Source organism: Ahaetulla prasina, chromosome 5 (assembly GCF_028640845.1).
Source record: "Ahaetulla prasina isolate Xishuangbanna chromosome 5, ASM2864084v1, whole genome shotgun sequence".
NCBI lineage: Eukaryota > Metazoa > Chordata > Lepidosauria > Squamata > Colubridae > Ahaetulla > Ahaetulla prasina.
The window spans coordinates 24,839,840-24,867,135 of NC_080543.1; the positions used below are offsets into that span (position 1 = coordinate 24,839,840).

At 37.0% G+C, this 27,296-nt stretch overlaps 1 protein-coding gene across 10 annotated transcripts in view; it reads right to left on the reverse strand.

Moving 5' to 3' along the window:
* Positions 1 to 27,296, reverse strand: part of PSPC1 (paraspeckle component 1) — a 66,176-nt gene that overhangs the window by 32,910 nt on the left and 5,970 nt on the right. For all 10 annotated transcript variants that reach the window (XM_058186415.1, XM_058186416.1, XM_058186413.1 and 7 more), the window contains exons 3-6: positions 22,054 to 22,149; positions 20,831 to 21,027; positions 16,601 to 16,685; positions 13,216 to 13,321 (exon numbers count right to left, since the gene is read on the reverse strand). In XM_058186415.1, coding sequence (XP_058042398.1) covers positions 13,216 to 13,321; positions 16,601 to 16,685; positions 20,831 to 21,027; positions 22,054 to 22,149 — 484 coding nt within the window. The remainder of the gene's footprint in view (positions 1 to 13,215; positions 13,322 to 16,600; positions 16,686 to 20,830; positions 21,028 to 22,053; positions 22,150 to 27,296) is intronic.

The window sequence follows — 27,296 nt, forward strand, 5'->3', positions numbered from 1 at the left end:
GGGTTTTAATCTAACTACAATAATGTATCCATCATTAAGGGAAATATACATAATAAATTCACAATATAGAAATAAGTTCTCAGTCACCTACAACTAAAAATATACAGCATAATTTCTTCAATACTAATAACACAAAATGTATTACTGTGTATTGCATTTAATGGCAGAATGACTACAATTTTATAAGACAAAAAAAAAACCTCCATAATTTTCATGAAAAGAAAAATAATGGAAGTATTCTGGTAGTTAAATTTTATTTAACTAAATAAAAATAAATAATGTATTAATTTATCTGAAACAAAATAATCATTAGTTTTGCTATCAATTTAAATGCCAAAATTCTACAATATTAAAAAAATTGAAGGCATCATTAGCTATAACTTCCTAATACTTGTACTTAATCTATATTCACATACATAACAGCTGCCATATGCTAAAATGAAGAATGTTATTGTAAATAGAAACTCAACAGCAACTGTTATTTTTCTGTATATTGGGAAAAAATAACTAAATCAAATAATCAATACATTAAACAGTGATAGGCACATTTTAGCAAATATGCAAAATTAGAGAACTCAAATTGTACATTGCAAATGGATTTACTCTCAAATATGAAGCTTGGTTGGCTAGGAAACAGGAAAAAGTATACACAATGTCATTTTTTTGGAGTCTTAATAAAAAAAAGTACTTAAAAGTACTAAAAGTACTAAACTTCAAGCACAGTGTATTTAAATTGTGAACTCAGAAATAAATTCAACATTTCTTTATAATTAAATTATCAATTGTCAGTTGGAAAAAAATCCAAAAGTACTCGTTCCCAACTCTAGGGGGTGGTGCTCATCTCTGTTTCAAAGCTGAAAAGCCAGCGCTGTCCGAAGACGTCCCCATGGTCATGTGGCCAGCATAACTCAACGCCAAAGGAGCACGGAATGCTGTTACCTTCCCACCAAAGGTGGTCCCTATTTTTCTACTTGCATTTTTTACATGCTTTCGAACTGCTAGGTTGGCAGAAGCTGGGACAAGTAATGGGAGCTCACCTCGTTATGCAGCACTAGGGATTTGAACCGCTGACCTTTTGATCGACAAGCTCAGCATCTTAGCCCCTGAGCCACCGTGTCCCTAGTATAGTTTGTTAGTAAAATTATTGTGAAAGCCAGCCACTAAACAAGATTTAAAAGTATGTGTTCTCTTCATTGGGAAATGAACTTAAAAACTTATTTCTTGCAGATGAATTTGAAGCAAATTTATTGTTGTTAAACAAGAATTGTCAACAGAATACCCCCTCCCCTACATCCTGGGAGAATATTTTGCTATCAGAATAATTTCACTGCTAATTTTTACTAAGACCTCAAATATTTTTCAACGTATTATATGCTAATGCTGATGAAATAATTCTTAATACTTCTTACATTGGATCATTATATTTACAATCTTCATTAAACTACTGAATAGAAAATTAAAGACTAATCAAGTGGGTGAATTAATAAAGTTGCTAATGAGATTCAGCAGGAGGCTAAAGTTACTGGATTTTATTGTTTCCAATATGATGGGAAAGGAGTTTTAAGCAGAGTGTTTTGGGGGGACGGGTATTATTTTAAGAATTAGAAGTGCCTAACAATCCACTTCTATTGTTCCTTACGTGGTATCTTATAAAGGTTGAGACTAATCAAGTATACTTACCATTGTAAAAGCAAATGTATGCAAGAGCTATATAAAATGAAAAGATATCAAGCTTCAGGAATAAAATATTGAATGTTACTTAGAAAAATGTCAAATTATTTTTATTAATTGTGCTACCACTGTATTAGACTGGTACATAATATGTGCATATTTTATATTATGTAACCATTACAATATATTATCAAACCAAATAAACATTCAGTCAATAATGTTCCGATTACACACTACACAAATGAAAAATTTACAAGATAGAACGATACTATAAATTTATATATAGAACTATAAACTTATATATGTATATATATGTACATATATAAACTTATATATGTATATTTGGATCAGGATCATCATCATCCTAGCGTTATTCCCACGGTGTAGAGTCCAGAATATAAACACAATAAATAAAATACATTCCAATTATTACAATCCCCATTGAGGGGGAAATCTACCTTTGAATGAGGTTTCCTTTTAAATTTAAAACAAACACGATATGGAAGGAATAATTCAAGTTACTGAGATATGTATTTTTGAAAAAAATAAAAAATAAAAAGTTGCATCTATACAAGATTTAAAATGTAACAATCAAAAACTCCCTAAATATTGCAACTACATTCAAAATACGAAGTAGGTAAACAAATAAATACAAACAGTATTACAAAACACAAACTGTTCTCACAATACCAAATCTTATGCCACCAATCTGACACTTCAAATCTTGTAACATGAAGCCCATACCCTCTCCAAAATATGTTATTCCTTGTTTGTACCACATTAAGTCAAGCACAATTTCCCAGGAATTGTAGAATTAGTGCATGAGGCCAGGAGGAGAAAATTATTACCCTTAGTGGGTATTGACATGGTATGCATGTCTATACCTTCTCAAAACAATAAACAGATCTAATATTACTAAAAACTATTTTATGATCAGGCTTTCATTTTATTCATTCAAATTAATCCCCAATGCTGCAAAGGGCATGAAAATGATATGGTAGTTACAGAGAGGTCACAGGATTGTTTTTTCTGTTATTATGCTCAAAGCAACATTTATTTTCATCTTTATTTCCAATAAAAGTGCAGAATAATAAGGCATCTTTTGCTGGCAGATCATGGTTAGTGTTCTGAAAGCTGTAAAATTCACAGTGGTGTATATAGCCTGCAAGTTACTTGGTAATGTTTTCATAGAAACATTATAATTATAACACATTATATATAGCTCTTGTGTAAATCCTAAATTAATCTTGGGTTTACATCAGTGGTAGGTTGCCCTGGTTCGGACCAGTTCACAAGAATTGGTAGTAAAACCGGCAGGAGGCTCCGCCCACCGACCCAGACGTCATCAGGAAGTTTCTGTACATATACATAAGCGTGCACGTGCGGTCCCATTGCAAACCGGTACTGAAGGTAAATAAAACCCACCTCTGGTCTACATCCACCAATATCTTATAGTGAACTAAAATATGTCTAAGGAATAAACTTACATCATAAAGTATGAGACCTTGCAAAAACAATTTGCTTCCTAATGTATTATGTTTCATGGAAATAAAGTTGTAAATTATCACTAAGTATTTTGCACATAACACAATTAAAGATAATGTAAATTAAGTTTTGTGTTATGGTTTGTGCCATCTATTAATTTCTTTTTAAAAAAATCTTTAAACAGCAGTAATATTTAATTCCAAAATGCTGGTCCTGAAAAAGAATGTAACAATCCAGCATTGCTAAATAGAATAAAAATCTATCTATCCATAAAGTGCTTCATAGTGTGGACCACTTTCAGAAGTCATAAAAATGGATATGGAAGCTAGTTACAATTAGTTTCATAATGGTATGAATGCATAATTTCATAATGGTAATACTTTATCATCAGGTTTCTTTTGCCATTTAAACTGCAAGTGGATTAATAGCAGGCTTTTCAAATTTTGCTAAACTAAAATTTCCGCAAGCCTAAACCAAGACAAGCCAATAGTAAGGAATAATAATAAGAGTTAAAGTTCAGCAACTCAAATACCCATCACCTCTCCTAGTTTACATTAAGTGGGAGCTGTTTAATTTTCTATCCACTGAATTTACTGTCTGCAAACTGCTTTTGATATTTCTCAATTCCCTTAGCAAGAACAGTGCTACAATGGTCAATTCCTTAGAAAGTTGTCAAGTGTAAAATTACAGGTAGTAATCTTATGACTGGTCACTTAATTCTGGGCTCAGTTATGGTCGAAGTTGAGTAGTTCCTGTAAAAGCACTCAAGAATCCAAGAAAACTACAGATCTCAAAGCGTATATACTGTACATGGGCAAGCTGAGCAATCTGTATATTTACGAGGACTTTGATAGACATGTCACAATTTACAGAAGCTAGCATGGGTTTTTTGCAATTAATGCCAGACTAGCCTTACATGATTCTTTGATAGAACTATTAACTTAAATCAGAAGAATACTTTGTGCATAATTTATCAAGATTTTGGCAAAGTGTTTGACAAGATCTCTCAGAATATTCTCAATGAAGCTGTGAAATAAGGGCTAAGCAATAGCATTGTTAGGGTTGAAGAGCAACAATACATTAATTGCTCAACTCAGTTAAAGGTATTTGAGTAGTCACTCAGAACATTCAGATAGATCAACACAAACTTGAGCAATAAACTGAAAGAAATGCATGGTTGGTAAAATTTCAAACATCTGAAAGGTTCTAAAAACAGAGAGGAATGAACTTATTCTCTATTGTCCCACAACCAAACAAATGGGTTAAAAGTACAATTTTTCAATTCATTTATTGAACTAAACACATATGATCCCAAACTTAAAATAACCTGTAGAACAGGGCTGTCAAACTCTTGGCCGACGGGCCAGATGCATCATGTGCTAGCCATGCCCAGTTTAGCGAAAGGGGAAAAAGTCCTGATACATCATGTGATACCGCCGTGACAATGGTTTGACATCCATGCTGTAGAAGATCTGAATTACCTCCTACTAAAAGGAAATCATGACTGTTTTCTTATAAAAATCATCACATTTCTTACCGATGACTTACTATTTGAAGTTTATTTTAAATTTTAAATTAAAATAGAAACATAAAACCATTTCTCCAAGTCATTTTCCTGTGCTTTGTCTGAATGAGAAACTTTATTATCTGATTAATAATGCAAAATGACTTTTCTCTATAAAGTTTGTTTTAAAATAAATAAAATAATACTCTTAATACCAGTTCTGCAATTCTATGTAACAAAAGTATTACTCAAGTCCAGTGGAGAAATATTCATTTGTATGAAATACAAATAGCAGTGAATTTTGATCTTTCCAGATGCAGAAATTTCCAGAACAGAGTATTAACTGGTGTCAAGGGCAATGAATGGAAGACATTTTTGCAAGACACATTTTTAAATTAAAAAGACTGAGATGTTACAAGATTTTATCATTTTTTTTCAAATGTTAAGACAACCCTGTATGATAAGTAAGAATTATCTATTACTAATATCTGCTACTAATATGCTCAATGAACTAAAGAAGTTTAATCCAATGAACAGGCATATATTATTAACTGTAAGCATGCATAAATACATACACACACATTTTTTTAAAAAAAGATTCTGCTTTCCTTTAGTAACTTCTGAAGATATTGCTGTATTCATGCCATTACAAACCCTATCACTGTGATGGTGAACCTATGGCACGTGTGCCACAGGTGGCACGTGGAGTCATATCTGTGGGCATGTGAGCATTGCCCTAGTTCAGCTCCAGCGCCGGCCAGCTGATTTTTAGCCCTTCCGGAAGTCAGGAAACGGCCTGTTTCCGGGCTCCAGAGGGGTGGGGAAGACCGTTTTCGGGGGGGCACGCTCCTAGAAAGCCTCTGGAGCCTGGGGAGGATGAAAAATGGACCTACCGGGCCCACCAGACCATCACATGCCATACTTCTTTTTATCCATTATTGCTCAACATCATCCTCTTTATGCCATCATCAAGCATACAGTAATTTTATAATATATTGTACATACATACTAATCCAAATAACCAAAACATTAATACTCTTCAATTTGATTGGGGCATTCATTAGATGCCTACTTTTTTTACTTAACCAGGCTGGCCTACTCCTATTACATTATTAAATTGTGACTACCACCACTGTCTTATTTTAAATTAACTATTTTATCCCATTTATTTCTTCTTACATTTGTATATGCTTTTTTGAATTAGTTAAATATTATACAACCATGTAAACACATTTATTTCTCCAAATACGAAGAGCACAATACAATAGATTGCTCCTCCCCTTTGCTTCAGTAGGCAGAACCTGAATTTTAGCCACCCAGATCAAGAAGTCACCATCCAGTTCCAATCCTGCCTAGAACTGCTGTGTAGTATTCATCTAAGATCCATTGCTAGTCATTTTCCTTGTTTACATTTGTAAGGAGAAACAATGGCTGGAAAAAGAGTGGAGAGCCCAGCTCCCAGACAACTCAAAGGATCTTTCTAATATTTGATCTCATCCCTCACCTAAAGACACTGATTTTTCTCTATGCTAGTTTCCATGGATATTCTTAGTCATCCAGATCATAGTTGTTCCAATGTGCTTTTTCAAGAGGCAACTGGACTTGTTTTTCTTTGAAGGTGTTTCACTTCTCATCCAAGAAGCTTCTTCAGTTCTAACTGGATGGGGGGGAATGGAAGGATTTATATTTCTTGCAGACAACTGGTAATTTGCATTCTTTTAGAGTCATTGAGGCCACCTGGAGGTTTATCTGTGTCCTCAGGATCACCCGAGTAGTGCAAATGGGTCCATTCACTGTTGAACACAGGAGCAGCTGTTGGGGATGATTCTATGTCCTTTCAATAGTGAAGGGACAGAGAGCGAAAACATCAAGCAGCCAAGAAGTCTCCATAATGTCACAATTGAAACTATGGTTGAGTTTGTCCATGTGTTGTGAGATTAAGAAGTTTTCATTATGTCTTGTGACTGCTAGTTGGTGTTCATTCAGTTGGTGCTCTGTTAGTCTTCTATTTATCTGTCCTACATAGTGGCTGTTACAGTCTTTACATTGAATGTTGTAGATGACTCCTATTTTTTTCTTCTTGGATTTCTTGGTCTTTTGGTTTAGTTAAGATGTTTTAGAAGGCTTTAATCAGTTTGCATGCAACTGTGGTGCTGTGTGGTTATAATAATGGTAGTTTTTGATGTATGGTAATGTTATCCTTTTCAAAGCTTGGTTTGGTTTTGCTATACCGGATTGAATGGTAGATGCTTCCTGATAAAGTGGCATGGTTACCCATTTGAAGATGTTGCATGGGTGTTCTGTTTCCTCTTTTTGTTGTTTTGGGTTGTGTTTGATTGAATAATGTTCCCTTATCCCTTATGGAAGGTTGGATTGTTACTTTGGTAGTGGAGCACTTGGTTAGTGTTGATTGTTTTTCAATAGGTTTGTGTTTCTAATTTGCTATCATTGCTTCTGCTGATGAGGATATTCAGGATGGATAGTGTGCTGTTTTCTTCATCTCTTGTGAATTTTTTTTTTATTGAAAAAGTTTTAACAATCATCTCTTGTGAATTTTATTTTATTGTTTTATGTGTCTTCTCTAGTTGTTCCTTTTTTATTGTGATGATGTCATCTGCACACTGGATAGATATTTTGGGGAGTTCTACAATTTGTACATGTTGCATTATAGTCTCTGCTATGAGTCCTGAGAGGGGGGATTCTATGGGTGTTCTTCTGATGCAGTGGTATATTTATTTGTCCATCCAGTGAAAGTAGGTGGTGAGGCAGAAGTTGATAAGACACAGGTTGATAAGGTCATCCTAACATTCATGGGAAGTCAGAAGAAGAGTTGTCAATCGCTCTCTTGTCTTTTGGAATCAGTCTTAACATCTGGAATCAATTCCTCACAGAAAAGAACATACAATATTTTTCCAGAAGTAAACAAACTATTCAATAATTCCTAGAATGCTTGAACACAAATCATACGAATCCAACAAGGTTTAAGGGCCCATGATAACCTGCAGAGTTTTAATTTCATGACCAAGAAATCATCTTTAACTCCTATGATACCTCTTTCTGCAACTTCAAAAGTACCACAAAATCTCATGTTTTCTCAGATTCAATCTTCTCTGAAGCAATTCCAAACCTCATGCTTCTCCCCACCCAAAGTCAAAAAGCTGTATGGGTTGAATTTGGGTCTCCAATCAAATTCAAATCACAATAAGTGATTTTCACTCTTAATGTATATAGTGCAAGGCTTACAGTCAGAAAACAGCACAGATAAAGCATCAGTTTCCTAGATCTGATAGCAGCTAAGTTACGGCTACTACATTTCCCTTCTGTTTCTTTAATTGCTAATAGTTTTCTTTACAGACATGACTACAAAACACCTATCTATTTGAAGGGGCTCCAAGTTCAGCTCTCTCCAGAAATAAGCATTTAAAAATACAATGTCATATACTGGGAGAAATGGAGCAGAATGTATGAATCCGTAGTGGGTTTCAATTTCGGCCACTACCGGTTCGCTTGTGGATGGGTGAGTGCGACACTTCTGCGCATGTGCAGAGATGGCTGGCCGGGTGGGCGGAGCCTTGCCCGCCGCCACTACTGGTTCGCCCAATCTGGGGCAAACCAGTAGCAACCCACGACTGGTATGAATCTTGATCCTAAATAAGTGCATATGTACTAGACTAAGCAAGCTGAAGTCAACTCTTAAATAAGTGGCCAGAGGTCAGCAACTGGAGATTAAGAAAATCAGCAAAATAGCACAAACCCAACAAAACAAGCTAACACAGACTATAGTTTCTGGGGAAAAAAAAGATTTAAAAATTATTATGAAAATGATGCAAACAGAAATGAGCAATAATGCCCAAGAAAAAAAATTCAAATAGCAATTAATGGTTAGGGAGAAAAAAGATGGGAGGGAGAAAGAGAAGGGCTATAGAATGCCCTTTTGATCATTTTTTTTTGTTTTGCTTTTTTGCTATTTCTAAGGTTTTTTTTTCAAATCCTCAACATACGTATGTATCTTGCTTTTGCTTACATGTATGACCTAACTAATAAAAAGACGTTGAAAAACAAAAAATATCATTATTTAGATTATATTCTTTTCAACAAAAAGTGTTATAGAAATGATCTAATTGCATTTATATTATTGGAGAGGTAATGTAATTAATATTCTCTTTAAATATATTGTTACATTTCAGTAAGAAACAATTATCTATATTAATTCAATTTTAGGTTTAATATTTTCAAAAGTTTAAACTCTTCTGAAGTTTATCATGTGGGAGTTGATTTCTGAACAAAAAACTCAAACGACTTCAGCAATAGAAAAGCAAACATATGGCTCTGAATATTCCATGGACCTGTCTAACTGTAATGAATCATGGCTTCAATTTATTTATGTGTGTCTGTGTATGCACTAAGTGCTTTTACCTGTGTATCTTCAAATATACATCTTTAAATTATTTAACATATTTTTCAGTTTTTCCTCCTTTTTATATTTTTTGTATTCTTTTTCTTTGGTTTTTATATTTAATATCTATCTAACCACCCATCTACCATGAAACAGTTAACTGGCAGACTGCAGGTCACATCTGATTCAGCTAGAGATCAAAAAAGGTGACAGTTAATATGGTACCTAATGGGAAGTAGTTGGGAAAAAATAACAGGACTGTGCAGGTTACTGTTGGAAGCCCCCCACCCCCATTCACAAATTTTAATCTAACTTCACCTGTACCAAAATTAAAGTGAGTGATATAACATCAATAAAAGTTGCAAATACAGTTTCAGTATACCATTAATGTCACCACAATTTTATTGGTATATATCTGTTGCTGTCTATTTTGGGTTCCCATTATGGTGAGGGGAATATTTTGTTTACCAAATCCAAAATAATTCTGTAGAACTGTTGTTTACCAAACCCAATAGACATGTTGTGACCTTTGCTATGACAACAGCCAAAACAAAGCTTTTGGCAAGTAATGTAGGAAATGTCTCTGAATATGTATATGAACCACTGTAAAAAAACTATTATTTATAATGTAATGATTCTACATTAGTAGGAACTAGTACATGCAAACTAAGTTAAACTAAAAAAAGGAAACAAGTTCGTTGTCTAGTTACTCTAGAGGGATATTTTTATGAGGAATGAAGACACATTAACATTTGACAAATGATGTAGAAAGAATTATTATATTGGTAGTATTTTCCCTGCCTAAGAGATACAAACTCCAGTTACTAATGCATGAAGTTAAGGAACAATAACTTTAAAAAAACTTTTTGTGATGCTATAGAATAGCATGAACAATTAAAGAAGTAGGAAAAGGCAGTTTTATGTTAGAAGAAGTTGCAAATGACAAGGCAAATATTCTCAAAACTCTAAACAAAGTAGTTACAATTTGACACATGACCATATAAAATAGATAAGCTTTAGATTGAGAAATTACGAAACTAAAGATAGTTCATGGCACTGATTTAATTGGCTAGATAGTTGGAAGAATGATTTCTATAATCATTTATGGAATTCATTTATTTAGCCAGCCCTTTTATACAGCTGCCCATTTCGCAAAAATGTGAGTCTGCATATAGCTTACAAGCAAAATAACAAGACCATATCACAATATAAAAAACATCAGACATAAGTAACAAAAATAAAAAAATAAAAACATAAGGGGGAAAAAATCAAGATACCGGGAGGACATTTAGCCTCGGTTCACTTTTAAGGCTCACTGTAGAATTCCCAGAGTTGATGGAGGAACCACATTTTCCAAGGCTTTTCAGAGGGCTAACAGAGATGGAGGAGTTAACCTCACCTTAGGTGGAATGCTGTTCTAGAGAGTATGGGCTATAGCAGAAACGGCATGACTCTTGGGTCCCATGAGATGGAAGTCCTTAAGAGATAGGATCTAGGTCATCCCTATTCTTCTGGATGGGACAGGAAGATGTAATTGGGAAGAGACGTCCCCCAAATAACCTAGTCCCATACCATACAGGGTTTTAAAGGTCAGAAACAATACCCTGAATGGCAACCAGAAGCAAACTGGCAACCAATTCAGTTCACAGAACAGAGATGTAATAGAGGCACATATAACTGTCCGTGAAGACATATTCTGCACCAGCTGAAGCTTCCAGATGCCCTTCAAGGGTAGCCCCATGTAGAACTTTGAAACCAAAGACTAGAGGATAATCACCAGAGATAAAGTTAACATAGCAAGTCACATCTGACCAGCAATATATGAGATCAACTAAAGGACAGCTGAGGTGGCACAGAACATGGCTGATGAAAGATAAAAGGAAAAATTGTACAAGTCTGCCAGAAGACTTTTTTCCAGCTCTCATCTCTTCTTCAAACCCCTTTCGCTATACGGCAGTTTTGTATCATATGTTTGTAAGCATCTGCAATTAATAGTTTTTGTAGATGAAAGAGATTCTGCATGCTATGTTCCTTTTAAACGTTTCATTACTGCATAAGAAGCAAAATTCAAACCTCTAACATTGTTTTTATCAATATTCCCCTCAGAGCATAAATAATTGATATGCTGATTACCTAGGTGGCCCAGACTGTAGTTCTAGTAGACTCCACCTATTATACCAAAAAAAAAACCGTAACAATTTTTACAGCTACTGGAGCTGCACAGCTAGGTAGAGTACGGATCTGAGCAATTTTCAATGTAATTCCTGGAGGTTAAGCGGTCACATAGCTAATATTGGTTATGCAGTGGTATCTCGGTACTCGTCGTTAATTGGTTCCAAGAGGTGCAACGAATATAAAAATGATGAGTACCAAATAAACCATACAACTTACCATGTAACCCTTTGTTTCGGTTGGGAAAGACTCTCTATCTGTCCCTTTTCCTATGTCAGCGATCTTCCCAGCATGGCCAACTTCCTATCCACCCTTGGAGACCGTCCCCTGCATCCTTTTGCAGCAACCTTCCTGGCATGGGCGACATCCTGTCTGTTCTCCATGGCAATCCCCCTCTTCCTATTACAGCGCATCGAGTACCAAACAAACGACGAGTACCAGGACAACATTTTCACATTAAAATGCATCAAGTACCAAATTCAGCAAGTTTTGAAGCAGTCAATTACCAGAGGTACCTAGTGTCAAGAGTACTAGGAAACCATTTATTTCACAGGGATTCACAATGTATGGTTATAAGCGGATTTTGAATCTTTGTATTGCTGGTGTAAGAGGAAAAGGCTTTCCCTTAAACAAATTTCTGTTCCTCAATGATTCTCCAGTTGTCTCAATTATAGCCTCCACCCTAGTACTTGCAATTTCCACTATTCTGGACAGAATTTGGTGGAGCAATACACTTCCTATACATATATCTTCTATACATTTCTCTTAAGGAATTTCTCTGCAAAAACACCCACAATACAAAGATCACCTTTTTAGGCACACCTGGTTCTGATTAATCTCTTACATATCTGGTTTCCATTAAACATTTATCAAAACATTCCTGATAGATGTTACTTCAGGTAGATGGCTGCTGGAATCACTAGTCACCTGACATGTATTTTCTTTTTATACATTTAAAGACTGTCTGATAGCTCAGCCAGAAATACTTTAAGCAGGCAGATTCTTGAACAGGTGGTTCCTTCCTGTTAATTATACATTTCTTTTCCCATTCTGAACTGCTGGGGTACAAGTAGTCCTCAATGTATAATCATTTGTCTAGTGACCATTCAAAATTACAATGGCACTGAAAAAGTGACTTAAAACCAGTCCTTGCATTTACAAACATTGCAGCATCCCCAATCACATGATCAAAATTTGAGTACTTGGCAACCAGCATGTATTTATGAAGGTTGCAGCATCCTGGGGTCATGTGATCACCATCTGTGGCCTTCCCAACAGGTTCTGACAAAGTCAACGGTAGAACTCAGATTTGCGTAATGACTGCATGAATCGCTTAAGAACTGCAGAGATTCGCTTAACAAATGTGGCAAAAAAGGTTGTAAACTAAGGCACAGCTCACCTAATAGCCATCTTGATTAGCAATGGAAATTCTGGTCCCAATTGTGGTCCTAGGTCAAAGACTACCTATATGTCCCACCAGAATGCCCATTTTAACCATTGGAAAATGGAATATTGGAATTACATGAACAGGGTTTTTTTCCGCTATGATGGAGAAAGGGCATTCAATCCACCATAATCAATAGAGGATAAAAGTTTGCCTTTGTTCATTTTCTATTGTTATTTCATACAAATAGGAAATCCAGGTGTGTTTGTGTTGTAGAATGTCTTCAAACATAACTACACTAAAATTTAAATTTATCAAAAAATGATATAAAGGAATCTGCATGTATGCAGTAAATTTCCAGAATGATTTCTGTTATTTAAACAATGGCATCATTATGCAAATGAGACCAACTAGATTAATTTAATCATATGTGTAATAATATCATTGTTGTAATGTCATTATATAATTACCAATACACTGAAACAAATAATATGCAAATGATTATGCAAAAAATTGCCATGACAAATTCTCAAATTTAACAATTGGGAATAACAGAACTCCTTTCTCCAAATCACATCAATTAGTATAAAGAGTTCTACTTACAGTATCCAAGAAATTTGACTTGAAACCTTCTTGCTGCCTCCTCAGTTCCTCCTGTTCCCTCTGACGCAGCATCTCTTCTTCACGTCTCCTATGCTCTTCTTCATGCCTAGCCATTACATATAAAAAATGATTTCCTAAAGTTCTTGCTGCATATTTTCATGTAAATATACTTTCTCTTACAATGCCACACATCATGTTCAGCCTTATTAGTTGCTATTTTTCAGTTGTTTTTTCACTATAGTCTGACATGTCCTGCATCAGGTTATCTTATGTAATCTTTAGTACATATCTTAAAGATCCTATGTAGTGTCTAATTTTCCTTGATGCGTATCACAATAAGAGTACAATAAAAAACTTATTCTGTTTTTTAGTTCTAGTTCTAAAATACAACTAGAATTATCACTATTTATTAATTTATCACTATTTATCAGTCCATCTCAGATTTGTGACTTTATAATAAAATGAAGATTAAAAGTGTGGGTGTATACACACACACACACACACACACACACACACACACACACACACACATGGAGAGAGAGAGGGAGGGAGGGAGGGACGGAGAGGGAGAGAGAGGGAGGGAGAGAGGGAGGGAGAGAGGGAGGGAGAGAGAGATATTTTATTAAAAAATTACCACTGCAACAATAAAAACAAACAAAAAAAGAAAAGAAAAAGAAAAACTAGGTGGAGGAAAAAAATATAAAAGTAAAGGAAAAGAAATACTTCCTCCTTTATCTCAAGCATGAACAATTTTTAGTAACTTATCACCTTCTCTTAAAATACAAATTATCTCTTCTTCCAATACACAATCTCTAATCTAGAAACATATCAAAATTTCATCATTTAATCTGCCACTTCTTACCCAGAAGTCTAATAAAAAAGGTTTCATTGGCACCGTATCACCAATTCATTTAGTAAATTGAAAATGGAGTTATTATCCTCTGAAGTTTTTCATAGAAGAATTCACAGGCACTGTTAAAACTGTGAAGTTTAAAAGGTTACAAGTTGAGCTGCAAAATCCAGTATTTAAAAACCTATGGAATACGGAGAACTGGAAGCGTCACGGTGAGACTGGCTGAAAAATAGCAGACTCCAATGAGCCTTGCGAAAATCCAACCAGACAAAACACTGTCGGGGGGGGGGGTGTCTTGGGCCCGGATCAGTCTTGTAGCAACGGTGAAGAAGGAGAGGCACCTTGGACGACCAAGAGAAACAGGCAAGTTCCTCAGAAGAAACGCTTCAATCTGGTGGTGGGGGTGGCGGCCATTACGACCGTCATGAAACTGGGGCAACTGGAATAATATCCATGAAGGAGTGGTGTTTTGCACTGAGTATTGGTACCGGGTAGATTGGCCAACTCACAGGTAAAAAAGAAGTATTTTTAAAATTTTAAAAGAAGTCCTGACGAGGAAATAGCAGCTAATTGGTGTTGGGGAATGTTAATGGAGGGAGAAGAACAAAACGGAAGTTAAAGCACTAAAGCCCAGAGCGGAGCTTGATATTTGGATTGGAAATTGGATTTGGAGATATTAAAATTATTATAAGAAAAAGACCCCCGAAAGAAAATGGTTTCTGAACATGATTAGACATAATTTTAAAAGTTTTGAACTTTGAAGGAACAATTAAAAAAAAATTCAAAATAGAAAAGCCCTGTAAAGAAAATTTTTCAATTGGATTTGAAATTGGATTTTAAACTGGAATTTGGGATATATAAAATTAAGAAGGGAAAGAAACTTGAAAAGCCATTGATAAGCGGATTTAATACACAAATTGGATATTTTGTGACTTTGCTGATTTGAAAGTTGTGGATTAGAGAGACATCTGCTGGTGGAGAAAAAGCACTACAACGAACAATTTGAAATCTGGAAAAAATTACAGTGACCTTGAAGCTACAAGAGCCATGACAAGTTTGAAGGAGGATTTGTTTTCTTTTAAGCTGTTTGATCTCAACAGCCAAAGGAGGTAGAAAATAACAAAACAAAACAAAACGTCAAAATGTGGCAGGAACTAATTGAGATGATCAAAATGATGCACGTATTGTATTGATCTTGATAGAAAATGAGAAATTGTGTCAGAACATATTCAATTGGATAAAGAGGCTAAAAGTAAATGATTACATTGGGAGTAACAATGAAAAAAGAGAAGGGATAAGATGACACAACCTACAAAAAAGAAGCAAACTAAGGGAAGAAAAGGAAAGGGGAAAAGGCTAAAGGAAAATATTTTTAATGATTACACTGGGATTAACAGTGGAAAAAATAGAGAGGATAGGATGAAGCAAAAGAGAAAACAAAAGGGGAAAGTATTAGGCACAAAAATGTTAAATGATTACACTGAGATCAACAGTGGGAAAATAAGAAAAGTGAGAGGAGAAAAGGGGAATAGATCAGATGGGAATTTAGGGCAAACTAGACGAGTAAAGGATTTAAAAGTCAAAGGAAGTTTACAGAAGAAAAAACATAATAATTATAAAAAGAAAATAAGAAAATGAGAGAATGGGATAAAGGGAGGAAAATTTTAAGAGGTGGATTGCTGGATGGACCAACAGAAAATGTTTAAAAGAAGTAATTAATGGAAAGGAGGAAGGGTAATAGGATATATACCTATAGTAATAAGTGAGCTGTATTATTATTACTATTTGTGTTTGAATTAAATTATATTAATATCAGTATTGTAAAAATTTAATTACGATATAAATTGTGAAATACAAAATGAATAGTAGAAGGGTTAATATGACCTTATTATGATATATTTAGAAGGGATTAAGATATGGAAATTCAAACAAAATTGAAATTGAGTAAGATATTAATAGAAATTAAGAAAAAGATGATTAAGAGATTAAGATAATGTTTGTATCTGAAAAAGATGGTGTGAAAAACAAATCTGAAAAAATATATTGTTTTTGGTAAAATGTTTAATAGGGAAATAAGAAATGATAAATTGGTCCATCTTAGAAAATAATTGACATTAAGACATAAATGTGAAATATAAAGCTACAATCAAAAAAATAGAAACTAAGGATGGAAATGTTTAAATTAAAGGGCTTCAATAGAAAAAAGGAAATAAGAGAAAACAAATTGATAATTTACAAATGTGGTGATTTTGAGAAATATATGTGATAAATGGAGAAATAAGACAATGAAATGAAATAAGATTAAAATTGGAGGTTAGGGCAAATGTTAATATTGATTATATATGAAATATTAAGTAGAGATGAAAAATAAAAAAGTAGAAAAAAACTAGTATTATGGCAGAAATTGAAAGATATACATTCTATTTGGGAAATACTTATTAGCTATATAAATTTTGATTCGGTCAATACTCTATTCAGAAAAAATGTATTGTTTGTTTGTTTAAATTTTTTTTAAAAAAATCTATGGAATACCTTAATTGTATCTGCTTTCTTTTCTGTAGCTCTTGGTTTCGAAGTTCTTCTAAACGTCTCAGTTCTTCCTGACGCCTCATAAGATCTGGAAAACGTTAAAACAGCTATAGCAATGATTGTTCTGACACAAATACAAGTAGTCCTCAACTTACAACAGTTCATTTAATGACCGTACATAGTTAAAACAGCACTGAAAAGTGACTTATGACTGTTTTTCAGTTACAACCTTTGCAGCATCTCCATGATCATGTGAACAAAATTCAGATGCTTAGCAAGTGGTTCATATTTATGAATATTGTTGTGTTGCAAGGTCATGTAATCACCTTTTGCAACCTTCTGACAAGCAAATTCAATGGGGAAACCAGATTCACTAAACAAGCAGGTTATTGATTTATCAACTATAATGTTTCATTTAACAGTTGAGGCAAGGTCATAAAATGAGGCAAAATTCATTTTACAAACATCTCAATTAACAACAGAAATTTGGGTTCAATTGTAAGTCGAGGGCTATCCATAGTAGTATACATGTCCTCACCAAAATAAGCATAAATATCAGAAAACAGACATAAATAACTTGAACTCTTCAAACAGGTATCAGTAAGAACAATTTAAAGAATTAGAAGCAATGGATTTTTAATCATAGAACACATACATCTTAAGTTGAAGACTTTTTCTCAGGCTTTGGACATATTTTCTGGGACCCAGAATCCTACGCTAAGGTGCAGAAACTACTGAAGGCTAAACCAATCTGCCTTTAAGCAATGTACCTGAGCTTTCTCAGCCACGAGACAAAAATGTGAAAAGACAGTTGTTAAAGACTGTAATTTGTTGAGTCCTTCCGGTGGTTCCGCTGCGTTGATGGCGGTCTTTTTTTGACCGCTAGCTCCGTGATTGCATAGAGCCGCTCAGACAGCGCAAATCAGCTATCTGGCGGCTCGGAAACCTTTCCCTCGGGCAAAGAGGGAAAGGTGAGCATTCGGGCTGAAGTAGAGCCCCTCCCGGAAAGCCCCAGGAAAGTTTCTGGAGGCTTGAGGGTGAGTGTTCCTTCTCAAGCTCGAAAGAGCTCCGGATCCGGAGTGCTTTTGCCTTAATGGCAGAACGCTGTGTCCACTTCTGCGATCGATATGGACCTGTGAATGAATTTTTAAGGCAGACGGAGCAAAAACAGGAGTACTGGCAGTTATTTGTAAGGAAATTCTAACTCCCTAACCAGAGGATACTTTGTTAGAAAGATCAGAGACGAAGAAAGGAAATGGCGTTTTGTTCTTTGAAAGCGAAAGTTAAGGAAGTGCTCATTAAAACTGCTGGTGTTGAAGCTACACGAACTATATAAGAAGAAATTAAGTAAATGGAATGAACAAGAACTGATTTATTTTTTATTACAGTGTTCAAGAGGAGAAGATTTACTGAATTTTTCTATTCTTTTTTATTTCTCTTTGCCATTTGGCAGATTATAGCTTAACAGGAAATGGCTTTTAAACAAACAAAGCCAAATGTTACCAAGGATTGTGAAATCTCTTTAGCTCAAATACAGAAGTTAAAAGAAGATTTTGAGGAAAATTTAAGGGCTTTTTTAAAGGAACTCTGGGAGGTTCAAATTTCTGTAATAGATCAAAAATTTAATGAAATGGAAAAAGAAATATTGGATTTTAAAAATATGGTGGAAACTCAGAATAAGGATTTGGAAAGCGGATGCAATTAAACACCTATCAGATTATACTATTCAGATGCATGAAAGAATGGAAGAACTTAATCAAGTTAATTTGGATTTGAAAAGGAAAATAAGAGGAGGCTCAAATGAATCAAGTTAATTTGAATTTAGAAAATAAAATAGAGGGAATTTAGAAAATAAAATAGAGGGAATATAGGTTAAGGTGGATAGGGCAGATGAAGAAATGGTTATATTACAATATAGGTTAATGGAGTATGCCGTAAGGGTGAGAGGATTGAAGGAATGTAAGCAGGAAAACTTAAAAAAGATTTTTACACAGGCTTTTGCACAGATAACTGGAGAGAATCCAGAAGATTTTGAAGTTAATATTGAAAAAAATTATTGTGTTAACTCCTGGCTGGCTAAACAGAGGCAATTACCAAGAGATGTGGTGATTTATTTTACAAATAAGAAGATTAGGTATGGAATCTTACAAGTATTTTATAAAAATAAATTTCAAATATTAGGACAAGATTTTGATAATGATGAAGGAAATTCCTCCTAAAATGTTAAGAAAGAGAAAAGAAATTGCCTTTTTAGTGGATGAACTTAAGAAACATCAGATATTTAGATGGGATGTTCCAGCTGGTTTAACAGTGAATTATAAAGGAAGAAAGTATTGCCTTAGTACAGTTCTTAAAGCAAGAGATTTTTATATTAATGTATTAAAGGCTGGAAATCCTTTGTTGCTAGAAGCTAAGTTGATTGGTGTAGAGATGGCAAAAAAATGGGATAAGGATGTAATACAAATACAAGATAAGGGGAGGGGAGGAAAAATATTGGAGAAAATAGGGGAATTAAAAGAACAAGGTGAGATTCGGTAACTTCTAAATTAAAGGGTGTTTCTCTCTATGGGAAAGGATTTTTTTTTAATATAATAAAAGAAGAAAGTCAAAATAATTTAAAAGTTGGAGATGTGACTGTAATGATGTTGTTTATATATCGTTTAATTGTTAATAATTGATTTATTTTGGATATATAAGTCGGAGATGTAATTTTAGTAATGTTATTTGATTAATTAAGAGTGAGAGATATAATTGGAATTTTATTGTTAAGAAAAGTAACTGGTTAAGGATTTAGAAAATGCTTATTAATTTAAATTTTGGAATTCTATATGTTGAGATTGTTTAGAAAATGTTTAGAATACAATGTTGGGAATATGGGAAAGAACTGGAGTTAAATGTTAGATTTAAATAAATTAAAAGGATGGCGTTTATTTGATGGACATACAAATATGGACTATAAGGTATATTTCCTAATTGATTTTTGATCGCCAAATACATTTTAGAAAGCAAACATGGATTATAAGGTATATTGAAGAATAACTCTTGATGGTGTAATATTGGAAGTTGGAATATCACTTACTGTTGAAGAATGGACAGTAAAATTTATGAACTTAGATGGCAACGTGGAAATATCATATTTGAAATACTGCTTATGGAAGATATATACAGGAATGGAGAAGATAGACTGATAATTAAAAATTGGACTGAAAGACTAAAAAGTCAAATAGTTTATGAATGGAAAGACTGTAAATCGTATTGCTACAATCTTTTCTTCATTTTTATGGAAAAGGGGAGTTAAGGGCTTAGAGAGGGGTGGGAGCTTTTGGATGATTAGTATATTTTAGTTTGATTGTTGACACTATACCCTTCCCATTTGCTCTGGGAAGTCCGGGGGAGGGGAGGGAATGGGGGAAGGAGGGAATGGGGAGGGAAGAGGGTTAGGGTGGGAGGGATGTGGGGGATGTATGGGGAAAAATTTTGTAAAACTTTTTAAATAAAAAATAAAAAAGACTGTAATTTGTTATCTCTAACACAAGTTATTTTTTTTAATAGATGAGCTCATGTAGCAAGCAATTCTGATTAAAATCAATTTGAGTTGTAACTGCAGATGGAGATATCTGAATTGCTACTCAGTTACAACTCAAATTTAATTTTTTTGTATAGCAACTACTTCATTAATTATACATAATACATTATTTCAAATGTTAATATTCAATTTTAAGAAATATGAGTTAGAATTAGAGTAATGTTAAAAACTGTTGTATGATCAACTAACAAGCAGTTTAATTATTCATTCAACTGCAGGAAATTTTGGCTTTTCCTTAATTGTTCAGTAAATCAATTTTGTTTGCATCACACAAAAATCACAGTATATTAAGACTGCTGTACTTAATACAGGTCTAGTGCTCTATCTTACTGCGTCAAATAACCAAATGAAGTAGACTTTGGAGAAAGCTCACTTATAAATTCTTCCTCTACAAAGAAAAACAAATTCTGTTCAGGAAATCAGAAAAATCTCATATACTGAATGTATTTGAGAAAGAGCTTATCTGATTTAGGTCACCCATCAAGTGCCAGATATTTGTATTTCAAATATACAGTCCATGAGTCACAAGTCCTTCAATACATGCATAAATTGTTTTGAATTGTATTTAAATGCATTAACCCAAATAATCATACCATTTCCAATATTCTTCAGCCCACATGATTAAAGCAATAATTTATGAAGAATACCTTGTCTCATCAACATTAACTGATGCTCATGCCGAGCTGCTTCCATTTCTGCTTCTAGCTTCTCCTTAGCTTCTCTAATATTTCTATCAACTTGTTCCCGCTGTTGTTTTTCCATTTCATCAAGAGCTTTCCATCGTGAAGCATATTCAAATTCAAATGTTCCAGGTTGGGCAAAACGTGGGGGCTGTTCTCTTTCCCTAAGAGAAGACACATTTCACCTTATTGCTACATTTATCACTTCATAAATGTAAAAGAAAATTTGCCTGCAAATTTCGAATTCATTTCTTCAAGGCTTCTGTATAGATTCTTAAATAATGCTGCTACTGATTTTGTTGCCTATGGCTAATTTAGTGCCAAAAAAAAGCTAAAGCTTGTCTACATAAGTACAAAGAAAAAAACAAGACTGGGTAATTTAAAGCGGAAGGTGTGAAGTATGCAGTATAGACATTCTTTTCTTCTTAGCTCTTCAAATAAGCAAGCCTGGAAACATAAAGGAAGATCAACCATTCCTACTATGTGCTACACCAAAGAAGTAATCTCCAATGGGCTCAACTGGTACTACTGGTATGAAATACTGACATGACAGAGAAGGTTGTAGAAAATGTACTTTGCTGTGTGCTTTATTTTTGAACAGCAGATAGCATAGGAAAATGTTTTTCATCTTGCTAATAACTTCCACATTCTGAAACTTATTTATTTTGCTTCTACCCTATGAAATGGCAAGGTATCTCAGAAAATTTATAGCATAGAAAACAGATCTAAATTCTATTAGTTTCATTGTCTTGGTGGTGCAGTGGTTAAAGTGCAGTACTGCAGGCTACTTCTGCTGACTGCCAGCTGACTGCAATTTGGCAGTTCAAATCTCACCAGGCTCAAGGTTGACTCAGCCTTCCATCCTTCCAAAGTGGGTAAAGTGAGGACCCAGATTGTTGGGGGCAATATGCTAACTCTGTAAACTGCTTAGAGAGGGCTGTAAAGCACTGTAAAGCAGTATGTAAGTCTAAGTGCTAGTGCTTTTATGACACAAGTATAATTTTTTAATCATGATAAGCCTTTTTCTGTTTCTTATATAATATACAACCAATCCATTTTAAATAATTTTAAACTCTAATTTTATCATGGTACACTGTGCAAGGTTTGTTTTAATGAGAATTTTGATTACAATGCTATTTCTTCATTACTTCTTTCATTTCTAATATTCTGTTTTAGAAGTGGGTACTTACTTATGGTACTGTTGTGTTTTTTGCATTAATTTCTCAGGCAAACCATCTTCATCATCAAATTGTTCCATAGGTTCAACAAGAACAGGTCTAGGTGTTCTTAAAACAAGTAACATATACACACTGTTAATGAGGAATATGTAAACTCAAACTCTAGTTTCACACTGCCAATCCACTATGCAAACAGCACAAGTGAACAAAGATCTGCATACGGGAGATAGTGGTAGTCCTTGACTTACAACCACAAATGAGCCCAAAATTTCTGTTGCTAAGTGAAATATTTGTTATGTGAATTTTGTCCCTATGACCTTTCACAGTTAAGTGAATCACTGCAATTGTTAACTTAGTAGCATGGTTGTTAGCTGAATTTTCCACTGACTTTGCTTTGTCAGAAGGTCACAAAAGCTGATTACATGCCCCTGGGACATTGCAACCATCATAAATATGAGTCAGTTGCCAAGCATCTGAATTTTGATCACATGACCATGGTGATGCTACAACAGTCATAAGTATGAAAAATAGTCACGTCATTTTTTTCAGTGCCATTGTAACTTTGGTCACTAAATGAATTGTCTGTACGTGCCAGATTAAGTTGTTGACAACATAGGATAACTTTTAAAAACTTATTTTACTTTGACTTGAGGTATCAATCTTGTCAACAAAAGATGTAAGGCCCAAAGTGGTAAGATTAATTCCACCTCTTATAATCAGAAAAAGATCCTGACATTTGAATCTAGTGAAATAAACCAAAGCTCTTCAGTTTATTTATTTATTTATTTATTAGATTTTTATACCGCCCTTCTCCTGAAGGACTCAGGGCGGTGTACAGCCAAGGATAAAACTCAATATATATACAATTAAAACCAGAATTTAAAACAAAGCAAATTACGAAAAAGGCTGACACTAAAATTTAAAAATTTAAAATTAAAATTTAATTTAAAAATTAAAAATTTAAAACAATAAAAACCCAATTTAAAATAGTAAAACTATTATGCCAGTCCCGCTTGAATAAATAAGTGTGTTTTTAGCTCACGGCGAAAGGTCCGAAGATCAGGCACTTGGCGTAAGCCAGGGGGAAGTTCGTTCCAGAGCGTTGGAGTTCCAACAGAGAAGGCCCTGCTCCTGGGGGCCGCCAGCGGACACAGTTTGGCGGACGGCACCCTGAGAAGACCCTCTCTGTGAGAGCGTACAGGTCGGTGGGAGGCATAATGTAACAGCAGGTGGTCTCGTAAGTACCCGGGTCCTAAGCTATGGAGCGCTTTAAATGCGGTAACCAAAATCTTGAAGCGTACCCAAAAGACCACAGGAAGCCAGTGCAGACTGCGCAGCAGTGATGTTATGTGGGAGCCACGGGTGGTTCCTGTTACTACTCGCGCAGCCGCATTCTGGACTAACTGCAGCCTCCAGGTGCACCTCAAGGGCAGCCCCATGTAGAGAGCATTGCAATAATCCAACCGAGACGTGACCAGAGCGTGAGTGACCGTGCATAAGGCATCCCGGTCAAGGAAGGGACGCAACTGGCGAACCAAGCGAACTTGGTAAAAGGCCCTCCTGGAGACGGCCGCCAGGTGTTCTTCAAAGGACAGCCGTCCATCCAGGAGGACACCCAAGTTGCGTACCACCTCCTTTGGGGCCAATAACTCGCCCCCAACAGTCAGCTGTGGTTGCAGCTGACTGTACCGGGGTGCCGGCATCCACAGCCACTCCGTCTTGGAGGGATTGAGCTTGAGTCTGTTTCTCCCCATCCAGACCCGTACGGCTTCCAGGCACCGGGACAGCACTTCAACAGCTTCGTTGGGGTGGTCCGGGGTGGAAAAGTACAGCTGAGTATCGTCAGCGTACAGATGATAACTCACCCCGAAACCACTGATGACTTCCCCCAGCGGCTTCATACAGATGTTGAACAGGAGAGGCGAGAGAATCGACCCCTGAGGCACTCCACAAGTGAGGCGCCTCGCGGACGACCTCTGCCCCCGTCAACACCGTCTGCGACCGGTCAGAGAGATAGGAGGAGAACCACCGATAAACGGTGCCTCCCACTCCCAATCCCTCCAACCGGCGCAGCAGGATACCATGGTCGATGGTATCAAAAGCCGCTGAGAGATCTAATAGGTCCAAGGCAGAGGAACAACCCCTATCCCTGGCCCTCCAGAGGTCATCCACCAACGCGACCAAAGCCATCTCCGTACTATAACCGAGTCGGAAGCCGGACTGGAACGGGTCTAGATAGACAGCTTCATCCAGGTACCGGGGAAGCTGCCATGCAACCACACTCTCTACAACCTTCGCCACAAAGCGAAGATTGGAGACTGGACGGTAATTCAAGTTCTCCAACTTCAACTGAGAAATTAACTTTTTTTCAGAGAAACTGCACAAACACATATAAGCAAAAACTTCCTATTAAAAACCTCCACATAGAATATAGGAAAATATTTTGACTTGCTGATTTCCTAATCATTTTCTTATTATTGAAAAATACACTTTTACACTTAGCTGACCAAATCCAGTTTGCTACCCTATGAATATCTACAAATGGAAACCCATTGCCAGAGCTTTGAAGGTTGCTGCTGATTTAAAAAGAAACTATGATGTCTGCCAGTTGTTGTTCTGTGACCCACCTGCTTATGGAAGATTGAGCTACGGGAGACAAATAAGATATCACCTTTCTGCTCCTCTGGAGTACATTTTGGGGGAATTCTAAAATGTTTGTACACATCAAATTTGTAGCAAACATATCCCATGGGATGAGTGGGATATAGAAAAAAAAATTCTGCTTGTTCTATCTCCTACCCCTTGTGAAATTTGAAAATGCCCTTAAACATAAGGAAGAAGTAAAGACATAGAAACACTGTTTCTCCCCTCATTGAGAGGGCTCCTAGTTCCCCAGTTCCAGTTGAGACCACAAATGTTAGGAAGATCATCTTCCAAGTGAAGCAGCTTACAAGAATTTGCCTAATGCATTCAAAGGGACTGGTTATGTGCCAGTCACATAAAGGCATAGTGTGTGATTAAGAGAAAGAGCACACTGGTACATACAAAAATTTTCATTTATAGATCAGCAGACACAAATATATTTTTTATTGAAATTTTTAATTACACAACTAATACAAACTAAACTCATAAAGTAAAAAGAGCAAAAAGTGCAAAGAAAAATAAAAAAGCAGAAAAAGTAATTAAATAAAGAAAAAGTCTCTCTCTCTCTCTCACACACACACACACACACAGACACACACACACACACACAAAGATAATTTAACGGCTCGGCTGAGGAACTAGTTGTGGCATGGGAACAGGCCGCGGCTGGGGCCTTGGACCGTGTCGTGCATTTGCGGCCTCTGACCCGGCGCAGATCTCGTCCGGCCCCTTGGTTTTCCGAGGGGCTGAGGGAGATGAAACGCCGGAGAAGACGCCTAGAGAGTACTTGGAGGTCCAGTCGTTCCGAAGCTGATCGGACACTAGTTAGGTCCTATTCTAGGACCTACCTAGTGGCAATGAGGGAGGCGAGGCGTTTCTACGCTTCCACCCTCATTGCGTCGGCAGATAACCGCCCGGCCGCCCTGTTTCGGGTGACCCGCTCTCTCCTTCATGAGGAGGTGCGGGATGACCCTTTGCAGGGACGTGCCGAGGAGTTTAGTGGTTATCTATACGATAAAATCGCTCAGCTCCGGGATGGTCTGGACCGAAATTGGGATGATCCAAGCGAGAGGGAGGAGGCACGTCTTGTTGAGTCTGTTTGGGATGAGTTTGATCTTGTGACTCCTGAGGACGTGGACAGGTTGTTGGGGAGGCTCCACGCCACCACATGTTTACTGGACCCGTGTCCTTCCTGGCTGGTGCTAGCCACTCAGGAGGTGATACGAGGCTGGATCCAGGGGATTATCAACGCTTCTTTGTTGGAAGGGGTTTTCCCTGCCGCCTTGAAAGAGGCGGTGGCGAGACCCCTCCTCAAGAAGCCCTCCCTGGACCCAGCTATTTTCGGTAATTATCGTCCGGTCGCCAACTTTCGCTTTGTTGCGAAGGTTGTAGAGAGTGCTGTGGCGCGGCAGCTACCCCAATACCTGGATGAAGCTGTCTATCTAGACCCGTTCCAGTCTGGCTTCCGACCCGGATACAGCACGGAGACAGCTTTAGTCGCATTGGTGGATGATCTCTGGAGGGACAGGGACAGGGGTTATTCCTCGGCCCTGGTCCTATTAGACCTCTCAGCGGCTTTTGATACCATCGACCATGGTATTTTGCTGGGCCGGTTGTGGGGACTGGGAGTGGGAGGCACCGTTTATCGGTGGTTCTCCTCCTATCTCTCCGACCGGTCGCAGACAGTGTTGACAGGGGCCGCGAGGTGCCTCACTTGTGGGGTGCCACAGGGGTCGATTCTCTCGCCCCTTCTGTTCAACATCTATATGAAGCCGCTGGGTGAGATCATCAGTGGCTTTGGGGTGAGATACCAGCTGTACGCTGACGATACTCAGCTGTACTTTTCCACTCCAGGCCAGCCCAACGAAGCTGTTGAAGTGCTGTCCCGGTGCTTGGAAGCCGTACGGGTCTGGATGGGGAGGAACAGGCTCAAGCTTAATCCCTCCAAGACGGAGTTGCTGTGGATGTCGGCACCCCGATTCAGTCAGCTGCAGCCGCAGCTGACTGTTGGAGGCGAGTTATTGGCCCCAAAGGATAGGGTGCGCAACTTGGGTGTTCTCCTGGATGAACGGCTGTCGTTTGAAGATCATTTGACGGCCGTCTCCAGGAGGACCTTCCACCAGGTTCACCTGGTTCGTCAGTTGCGCCCCTTCCTTGATCGGGATGCCTTGTGCACAGTCACTCATGCGCTCGTTACCTCCCGCTTGGATTATTGTAATGCTCTCTACATGGGGCTCCCCTTGAGGTGCACCCGGAGGCTTCAGTTAGTCCAGAATGCAGCTGCGCGGGTGATAGAGGGAGCTTCACGTAGCTCCCACGTAACACCACTCCTGCGCAGACTGCACTGGCTACCTGTGGTCTTTTGGGTGCACTTTTAAGGTTTTGGTTACTACCTTTAAAGCGCTCCATGGCTTAGGGCGTGGGTACTTACGGGACCGCCTGCTGTTACCTCATGCCTCCCACTGACCCGTATGCTCACACAGAGAGGGACTTCTCAGGGTGCCGTCCGCCAAGCAATGTCGGCCGGCGGCCCCCAGGGGAAGATCCTTCTCTGTGGGGGCTCCTACCCTCTGGAATGAACTTCCCCCGGGTTTACGCCAAATACCTGAGCT